This window comes from Octopus bimaculoides, chromosome 6, assembly GCF_001194135.2.
Source record: "Octopus bimaculoides isolate UCB-OBI-ISO-001 chromosome 6, ASM119413v2, whole genome shotgun sequence".
NCBI lineage: Eukaryota > Metazoa > Mollusca > Cephalopoda > Octopoda > Octopodidae > Octopus > Octopus bimaculoides.
The window spans coordinates 31553286-31564040 of NC_068986.1; the positions used below are offsets into that span (position 1 = coordinate 31553286).

The following is a 10755-nucleotide window of genomic DNA, read 5'->3' on the forward strand; positions in this document are numbered from 1 at the left end:
AAAAAAAAAAAAAAAAAAAAAAAAAAAAAACAGTGGTGGTTAATTAATATCAGCAAAAATCAAACTTTATTAAGTTTGCAAAATTGAAGAAGTTTGTATGCTCTAGGAAGATGCATGTTCTAATATTCCACACAAAGGAAAGGGGTTTTGAACTCCCATTTCCCATCAACATATGAACTTATAGAGTTTATGAATACTGTGAGACACCTTGGGAAAGTATTTTCTACTGAAGCCGGTGGACCAATATTTTTCTTCTTTAGTCAACATCATAAAGCTGGAATTAAGCATGGGCTTTTAAAAGCCAGCTACCCCTACCTGCCACCCAAGGTTTAGCTTAGGGCTCACATTTACTCAAAAGCTATTGCAGTAAATTCAAAATCCTCAAATTGTCACTCCACAGTATATATACCTGATCAGATAGTAACACATACTGACAGGGGTACTTTGAAATCAGGATTACCTTTCTGATACATTGTTCTATTGGATTAATTAATTAATATATTAACTATTCTAACAGCTAATGTGAAACCTCTAAAAAAAAAGAGGCTTGAATCTACTAGTTATAGCAGATAAATCTTCCTCAAATCACACCCTATCTTGTCGACTCAGCCATCCATTCTTCCTTTCTTGTACTATAATGCTAATTGTTGTTTGTTCCTTCTTGAGCCATGCCTGGCTCATAAGGGCCAGTTTCCTGGTTTCATTGGCGTATAGGTTACTCACCTGGACGGGACACCATTCTGTCACAGGTGAGCTGCTAGATGCAGGAGGAAAGAGTGAAAGAAATTTCTGGCGAAAGACTCAGCAGAAGTTCGCCATTACCTTCTGCCAGAGCTGTGTGTGGAGCTCAGGTGTTTCACTCATAAAAACACACATCACCCGGTCTGAGATTTGAACCCATGATCCTTTGACCGCGAGTCCACTGCTCTAACCACTAGGCCATGTGCCTCCACATAATGCTAATTATTTTGTTATAATTAGTTTCAAATTACTAAAAATACTAAAAATCTCCCAGCAAGCCATAACCAGAGCAGCAAGTGTTAATAAAGAAATGTCTTGAGAAGTGAGGAGAAGAGAAAAACAAAGAAACCGACAATTTAATAAATGCAATTAAATATCAAAGAACATGCTTAGTTTACCTGTGGTTCAAAGCCCATATCGAACATACGGTCTGCTTCATCAAGGACTACATAGGTACACCGGCGGAGATTCGTTACACGACCTGGTAATTAGTCAAACAAAGATAATAGCAATAATAACAATCCTGGCAAATATACAAGCCAATGAGGGAGCCTCTGTTTCATTACTGAATCTGCTAAATAGAAACAGCAGACAAATCTCCCTCAAATCACTATTGTCTTAACAAAGAAAAAAATTACATGTATTGGATAATATAAAGAGATACGATGGTTATGGGACTAAAGAGCAACAGCAATGACACTAACAACTTTATGGCCGATGTACAAATCATCATCATCATCGTTTAACGTCCACTTTCCATGCTTGCATGAGTTAAAGATATGTCTGAATATGTCACAGTACTCTTTTACTTGCTTCAGTCATTTGACTGTGGCCATGCTGGAGCACCGCCTCTAGTCGAGCAAATCGACCCCAGGACTTATTCTTTGTAAGCCTAGTACTTATTCTATCAGTCTCTTTTGCCAAACCGCTAAGTTACAGGGACGTAAACACACCAGCATCGGCTGTCAAGCGACGTTGGGGGGACAAACGCAGACACACAAACATATACACATACACACACAAACACATATATATATATATATACACACATATATACAACAGGCTTCTTTCAGTTTCCGTCTACCAAATCCACTCACAAGGCTTTGGTCGGCCCGAGGCTATAGTAGCAGACACTTGCCCAAGGTGCCACGCAGTGGGACTGAACCCAGAACCATGTGGTTCGTAAGCAAGCTACTTATCACACACCCACTCCTACGCCTTAGTTTATACCATGTGTCTCCTTGCATGTCAGAGAGGGCTGGGGACAGGAAGGGAATTTGGCTGTGAAACAGAGATCAAAAAAGAACCTTGATGCGTATGATTAATAACTCCTATGGGGCCCACAAGGCTAACTGCAATTTAGCAATGAAAATGGACTTAAATTGTCAATTATTTCATAGTTAAATTTTGAAATTCCAAATGAGTTTAAATTTTAGATGTGTTCATATGTGGAGGCGTTGGTTCAGTTGTTAGAGCATTGTACTCATTATAGTAATATTGTGGTTTTGATTCCAGAATTGGGAAATGTATTGTGTTCTTGAGCAAAACACTTCATTTCACGCTGCTCTAGTCCACTCAGCTAGCAAAAATGTGTAACCCTGCGATGGACCGGGAAAAAACATTCAAATATACAATTATGCAAGAGGTACAACTTACCGTTGTTAGCTGCTAACATATCAATCATTCTTCCAGGAGTACACACAATGATTTCGCATCCTCTCTTAAGTTCTGCAATCTGTTCAGAGATACCAGTACCACCATACACACACACAGCACGCAGCCCTAATGATTTGGTAAACTTTCGACATTCAGATGTAATCTGCATGGCCAGCTCTCGAGTGGGAGTCATAATCACAGCTACATTATAGAGAAAATAGAAATAAAATAAAAAGCCAGCAGAAAATGAAACAAAGTAAAATATAATCAACATTATTTCTTTGTATTTAAACCAGCCAAATCCGGCCCAAATATTCTACCTGTTTTATGTTGAGATCAACTAGATTGGGTCTCTGACATCTATGGTACAATGTCATTCAAAAAATATAAAATCACATCATTTAAATCTCAAAGGTACAAGATAATGACCAATTAATTCAAAACAATGTCATTAAATAAGCATTATAATATAATTTAATCATCATCATCATCATTTAACGTCGGCTTTCCATGCTAGCATGGGTTGGACGATTTGATTGAGGACTGGCGAACCAGATGGCTACACCAGACTCCAATCTGATCTGGCAGAGTTTCTACAGCTCCTAAGTAGTTCTCCTAAGCTATTCATCTGTATCAAATTGTCTTAGTAGCCACAAGACTACAAAATGTGGTACTCTTGTGAATGCTATGTATAGAATCTTACTCTTAACTAAGTACTTCTGCAGTTGTCTCATTTAGAAAGAGAGGTAATCTTTAACTAGATCTCAATCTTTGCAGCATTAAGCTGGTGTGATTAACCTCCACATGGACAGGGTGTTAACTGTTTGCTAACCACTGGCAGATAATATGGCATTCTAAAGACTCAGATAATCAAAACTCTCATTTTTTGATGGCTAAAAATGTTTTTTTGGTAATCGCTATTTACCCCCTTTTCTTCAATAGAAATCATAAATGAATAACAAAAATGAAAAGCAAAATACTTACATATAGGCCCATCACCTTCCTCAAGGGGTCCCTGATCCATGATGTGCCTGAACATTGGCAACAGGAATGCCACTGTTTTACCGCTGCCTGTCTTGGCAATTCCAATTAGATCTCTTCCAGACATGATTGCAGGGATAGCCTGAGCTTGGATTGGTGTTGGTTTCTCATAACCATGTCTACAGATAAAACATAAACAAATGTACAAAAGCAATAAGACATGGATCACTTTACAAAACATTATTTTATTATGAGCTGAAGCTAAACGTTTCTTATTAAGCAACAAATTTACACACACATTATATTCATGCTTGATCCTGCATAAACCCATACAACTGCATTACACAAACACATATGTAACATATACATCTGTTATACTATCAATGCACAATCACTCACTCACATAGCAATTCACTGTATAATCCAGTGAGGCAGGCTTGACGATGACGACGATAATCCTCCTCTCTGCTGGAAGCACATGGCTTCAAATTTGGGTGATGGGATTAAGTTGATTACATCGATCCCAGTATGCAATTGGTACTTAATTTATTGACCCCGAAAGAATTAAAAAGCGAAGTCAACCTTGGCAGAATTTGAACTCAGAATGTAGTGGAAGACGAAATACCGCTAAGCAATTTGTCCAGCATGCTAACAATTCTGCCAGCTTGCCACCTTGATGATGATGATGATGATGATAATAATAATTTCAATTTTTTTTTTTGCCAGAAGGGCATCTTGGGGAAGATGGGGATGAGTCAATTACATCAACCCCAGTGTTCAACTGGTACTTATTTTATCGACCCCCCACCCCCCGAAAGGATGAAAGGCAAAGTCGACCATAGCAGAATTTAGCGATGGGCAAAATACCACTAACCATTTCGTCCAGTGTGTTAACAATTCTACCAGCTTGCCACCTTAATAATAATAATAATAATAAGACCAGATATAGTTGTCAAAGATCATGAAGAAAAAAAATGCTTTCTAATTGATGTATCAATACCAGCAGATGACAACGTTTCTCTAAAAGAAATGGAAAAACTTTCAAAATACAAAGACCTGGAAATTGAGATAACTTGAATGTGGAATCTAAAAACAGAAACAATTCCTATCATAGTAGGTGCCTTAGGTATAATAAAAAAATATTCAGACAAATACATAACAAAAATAGCAGGACTTACAAATATATATAACATACAGAAAATTGCACTACTGGGTACTGCACACATCCTACGCAAAACACTTTCAATACAGTAAACATAAGAGCACCACAGCAAACCACAGCACATACCCAAGGTGCACAGAGCTGCGCTCGGTAGTGAAGTGAAAGCACGTTATAAAAATAAAACTACTGAATAATAATAATAGTAGTAGTAGTAGTAGTAATAATTCCAATTAGATCTCTTCTTGACATTGCGGGGATAGCCTGAACATGGATTCGAGTTAGTTTCTCATAACCATGTCTGCAGTTAATCATCGTTACCATTATCCTCCTCCCCTCCTCCACTGCTGCTGCCAACACCATCACTACCACCACTGCCACCATAACAACTATTTTTCATGGGTTGAACAGTTTTATGATAGTGTGTCCTTCTATATACCTGGAATCAAGAAATGCAAGTTTAACATATTAAAAAAAAAAGTGTATATATTTTACATACTTTTTTAATGCATCCATAATTTTCTTACTAACTCCACACTGTGCCCATGTACGGATTGTTTTCGGGCATCCTTTTCCGTGGACTTTAATTCCTTCTAAGTCAAGACGCAACTCTTCCACTTCTGATAAACGGAAAAGAACAACAATGAAGAGCATTATTAAATGGACGAAAATTATCACGAGAAAACATTTAAAAAGAAAAAGAAAAAAAAAATTAGAGGACTCAGGACCAAAAATAAGATTTAATAAAAGCTTCAAGAATGATATCACTAACACTATAATAGAAGCACATGCATATAAATATATTTCTGGTGACTGCCTGTGTTTAACGAAATACTTAAATAGTTGGAAACCTGGTGCAGCTCTCCGGCTTACCAGTTCCAGTCAAACTGTCTAACCCATGCTAGCATGGAAAATGGATACTAAATGATGATGATGATGATGATAATGAAATGAGAACAAATTTCTCTGTGGATAGGATACAAGCCTATCACAGTCAATTTTTCCCTCCAGGAATTCTAAAAATACAATCTTGTGATATCCACTGTAACTTTAAATAATTTATTGTTGAACAGACAAGAATGACCAGATTACATTGAAATACATTACAACAAAAAAACTGAATCTAAATAGAAAACTGTACATACCAACTTGAGTCATTCTTGCTATTTCTGGCACTTCAACGTAAAAATTCTTTCTGAACGGTGCATAATATATTCTTGTGTGATCCACCAATGTTAGTTCCTGAAGTAGAAGTTGAAATACATGTTTGAGATAATGGAAAGAAGGATAACAAAAAAAATCTATTACTTATTGCAGTTGTCTAATACATAGATACACATTTATGTGTGTGTGTGTGTGTGTGTGTGTGCATGTAAATGCGTACACAAATACACAGGCAGACACATATTCATTTGCTTGAACTTGAAGCATTCTTCAGTTTCTTACTTGTAGCATATTCTTCGAGGTGCCATGAAAGTAGTGCTAGAAACAGGAAAATTGAAGAAGTGCTGGCACAAAGGAATGAGCTTGTTATGAATGGTTAAACTCTATTAATATGTAATGAGTATCATCTCTCTTGCTTGCATATCCAAATACATTGAGTGGTTGTGTGGTAAGTAGCTTGCTTACCAGCCACATGGTTCCAGGTTCAGTCCCACTGCGTGGCACCTTGGGCAAGTGTCTTCTACTATAGCCTCAGACCAACCAAAGCCTTGTGAGTGGATTTGGTAGATGGAAACTGAAAGAAGTCTGTCGTATATATATATGTGTGTGTATGTGTGTGTATATGTTTGTATATGTTTGTGTGTCTGTGTTTGTCCCCCTTAACATCGCTTGACAACCGATGGTGGTGTGTTTACGTCCCTATAACTTAGCGATTCGGCAAAAGAGACCAATAGAATAAGTACTAGGCATCCAAAGAATAAGTCCTGGGGTTGATTTGCTCGACTAAAGGCGGTGCTCCAGCATGGCCGCAGTCAAATGACTGAAACAAGTAAAAGAGTAGAGAGAGAGAAAGAGAGAGAGAGAGAGAGAGAGAGAGAGAGAGAGAGAGAGAGAGAGAGAGAGAGAGAGTGTCAGTGGATGAGTGTTGTATTGTCAATCATGTACGCTCAATGCAGAAAGTGATTTATTTCACACTGGATACCAAAAAGCAAGATTGGCAGATATACACTAAGGAAAGCTGATAAGAGGAAACTCACTCTAAGTTGCTTTAAAGCTTAACTTACTTTCTTCTTTTTCACCATTCCAGCCATTGTAACATCAAGGTCTTCTTCTTCTTCCTCTGAGGAATACTGTGAAAGAAATAAACAGATCCTAATATGAATATAAGCAAATAGAATGGCAATAAGTGAACATTGAAGTCTCTGTGCAGTTATTTCATCTGCTAGAAACAGCAGCTAAATCTCGCTCAAATTATATCACAAAAAAGCAAGGATACAATGAATATTGAACACCTAGACACAACATTATAATCTGAAAAAAAAAGACAGGATGGTCATGTTTGGAATTCTTTAACATGTCTAGTTAATCATGACTAATCTGGGACTAAACAGCAGCGGCAACAGAATAACATATAAATAACTGCAAAGGTTTTTGTTTTCTCATATATGGAACCACAGTAGCAGTTACACAAAGGGAGTCACAATAAAGCTGGCACACATGTGAAGCCACAATAGAGCCGCCGCAGCAGAATAGTTACACTAATGAAGCTGTTACACCAGTGGAGTCACAACAGAGCAGTCACATCGTTAGAGTAACACTGGAGCAGTTACACCAGTGGATCTACAGCAGAGAAGTCAAACACTTCTGGGAGTTCACACTTTATTTTAAGGATATGGAGCAGGTTTTTGATTTGAGGATAATTTCCTCTCACCAGACTTGGAGACCTTGACAAAAAGTGACAGGCACTTCTTTTTCTCCTCTTAATTCCTTGATGAGAACAATAGTTGCTGCTACCACCACTGCTGCCACCATTGTTTTATGTCCATTTTTCCCTGTTATCATGTGTTGGATGAGCTGTCATGGACTAAGTCAATTCTTACTCCAAGATGGCTCAGAGGATCAAGTCCTGCTCACACATGTTCTTTATGGCTTGGTGCCCTTCTTATCACTAACCACTTAACAGAGTGCACCAACTATCTTACTGAGGGTAAAATTATAAAAAAATTAAACCAAAAAAAAACAAAAACAAAAAACAACAGGCAAAATGTTAAATACTCAAAACCAATTATTTCCTTTACCTCCATTGCATCAACATTATTCTCCATGAGTTCCCCTTTCAGTTTACTGGTATCTTCTTTCTTTTTCACAACAGCTTTAATCATAGTCACTTTATTCTGGGCATTGTTGACACTTGGCTACAAACAGAGGAGAAGAAAATATATAAGTTTTACTGATCATATTAGAAGTAGTGATTTAAAAATGACAGTTATAAAAGCATTGATTGTAGGCCTAGTGGTACTGAAATCATTCTGACATTATGGTGCACTGGAGAACAAACAAGAAATTACTGATGATGATGTCACATGGGAAGTTAAAAATTATTGGTGCATTTAATATGAAATGTTAAAACATAAAGCAAAAAAGAAAAACCCCCAAAAAACAAAAGCAAACAAACAAAACGATACAGAAATAATTAATTCTTAAATGCAGAATAATGCTAACAGAATAACAAGAACAGGATAAAATATCCATATTTTTGCAGAAAAATTTGCTAGCGGCCAGCCATGAGACTCAAACTCACATTCCTGTGATTACCAGTCACAGTGCTTTACCATTAAGCTAAACTACCCACTAACAAATTAATCTGCAATTTTTGGGCTTATAAATCTAGCTTTATAAGATGCGCGTTGTAAATTCAAATTACAATGAAAGTAAACAAACAAAGTTTGCTTTTTTAATGTATTAAAGGTAAACATTTAGCACAAGTGTGGCTGTGATAGGTGCAGATGTGGCTGTGTGGTAAGAAGCTTGCTTCCCAACCACATGGTTCTGGGTTCAGTTCTACTGCATGGCACCTTGGGCAAGTGTCTTCTGCTATAGCCTCAGGCCGAATAAAGCCTTGCAACTGGATTTCGGTAAGTGTCTTCCATTATACGCTTGGGCCAATCAAAGCCTTGTGAATGGATTTGGTAGTCAAAAACTGAAAGGACATGTGTGTGTGTGTGTGTGTGTGTGCATATGCATGCATATCTTTATGTTATGCATTATCCTGTAGCTTTGAGATTTTGGTGATGTGATTATTTTATTTGTAGAATGACATTGTAGAATAGATGTGAGAGATTAGATCTGTCCTACTTGTACATAAAGCAAGTAGAATATTTTGGCCAGATATGGCCAGTTTAAATGCCAAAAGGTTTACAATGACAGTATAAGAATGAGACAGGCAAGAAAGAAATAAGGGAGAGAAAGAGATATAAAGAAGGAGAGTGTGAGTAGAAAAGATAGAGAGAGAAACAGAGAGATAGAGAGAGAACAACTGGGTACAAATTTTTTGTCTTACCCCACTTTCAGCTTTGGGAGCATTATCTTGAGTCTTGTCACTGTTCTTGTCTCGGATTTGTTTAACTTCTTCGTTGACACTCTACAGGAAGAAAGACAAAGGTAAGGTCAAGTAAGACATGTCACAAATCTATAAATTGGATAACATTAAGGATAGCTGACAGGGAAGAAAATTAGGGGCACTGGTGTGTGTGTGTGTGTGAGAGAGAGACTAGAGAATATGTTTCAAAGTGATAGGGAGTGGGAACTATGCAACACAGTGGCAATAAGCAAAAATGTTATCTTGCTTGGAAAGAGGTGAGGGTTGGCAACAGCAAGGGCATCTGGTGGAAAATCTGCCTAATGTAAACCTCATTCAACCCATGCAAGCATGGAAAAGTGAATGTTAAAATGATGATGATGATGATGACACTATGATTATAGTTACCAGCATGCTCGAGATTAATATATCAACAAATACAATAAGCAATATACTCCTGAAATTCCTCCTTACCATCATATAGGCATCAAGAGGATCTATTTCGTCATTAGCTCCATTGATATCTTTCTTCTCTTCTTCTTCATCATCATCATCGTCATCTTCAAGACTCCATTTCTTCGATGGTAGTGCAATGTTGATTGGAATCAGTTCTTGTTTCTTTTTCCTTTCAGCACGCCATTTCTCGATTCGTTCTCGCCGTTTTTGCATCTCCAGTTCCAAACGTTTCTGTTCTTCCTCCTAACAACATAAGAAAATACATATTGTATATATATATAAATATATATAAGAATAATAAGGATGTCTTTTGACAGGATAAATTATTCTTGAAAGAGGGAAAAGATACAATATAATTGACAAGCCATCCCGATATATTACTGCTACCATTTTATGAACACTAATGGTATGATAATCAAAAGTTAGCACTAACAGTATCTGAACTCAGAAATGTGTCCCTCAAAGCACCACTCTCGATACAGTCGCTGTTTCTTTATCATTTCCTCCATCTTTTCCACCCCAATAATTATTTATACAGTTGAAAATCCTTTATCTAGAATTCCAAAATCTGAACATTTTTTGAATGCTGATATGACACACACCACAATTGGAAAGTTTTACAAAGTGCTGGGAAGGCTCCACCAAGTACAACTGTTGTATGCTGTTATGACATATAACCTCACCTAGCTGTTTCCCATCCCTTCATATCTTTAATGGCCATTTTGACCATATGGCTGTCAATTTCAAATCTGGTCCACCCACTTCATAAAATAAGCACAGCATATCTTTGTGTAACATAATTTCTTCACTAATTTTTTAAACAGACTCAAATTAAGTGATTGGCATACAGAAGTTCCCAAAGGAATCTATTGACAAAATCCTGTTATAGCCAGAAGAACTATAATAAACAGGCAGGTGAGGGTGGGGCGGTAGGAGAGACTAAGAACTAAACCCTTATGAATTGACTTGTAACTCTCTCTTTTACTTGTTTCAGTCATTTGACTGCAGCCATGCTGGAGCACCGCCTTTAGTCGAGCAAATCGACCCCAGGACTTATTCTATCGGTCTCTTTTGCCGAACTGCTAAGTTACGGGGACGTAAACACACCAGCATCGATTGTCAAGCGATGTTGGGAGGACAAACATATACACACATACATACACACACACACACATATATATATATATATATATATATACACATACATATATACAATAGGCTTCTTTCAGTTTCCGTTTAC

The 10755-nt window shown here is 37.2% G+C and overlaps 1 protein-coding gene across 2 annotated transcripts in view; it reads right to left on the reverse strand.

The window, feature by feature from the left end:
• LOC106869362 (probable ATP-dependent RNA helicase DDX46) overlaps window positions 1–10755 on the reverse strand; it is a 32986-nt gene that overhangs the window by 9990 nt on the left and 12241 nt on the right. For both annotated transcript variants that reach the window (XM_052968676.1, XM_014915084.2), the window contains 9 exons: window positions 9534–9758; window positions 9042–9122; window positions 7780–7896; window positions 6766–6831; window positions 5683–5779; window positions 5037–5157; window positions 3382–3557; window positions 2398–2598; window positions 1140–1222 (listed from right to left, as the gene is read on the reverse strand). In XM_052968676.1, the coding sequence (XP_052824636.1) occupies window positions 1140–1222; window positions 2398–2598; window positions 3382–3557; window positions 5037–5157; window positions 5683–5779; window positions 6766–6831; window positions 7780–7896; window positions 9042–9122; window positions 9534–9758 (1167 nt within the window). The remainder of the gene's footprint in view (window positions 1–1139; window positions 1223–2397; window positions 2599–3381; window positions 3558–5036; window positions 5158–5682; window positions 5780–6765; window positions 6832–7779; window positions 7897–9041; window positions 9123–9533; window positions 9759–10755) is intronic.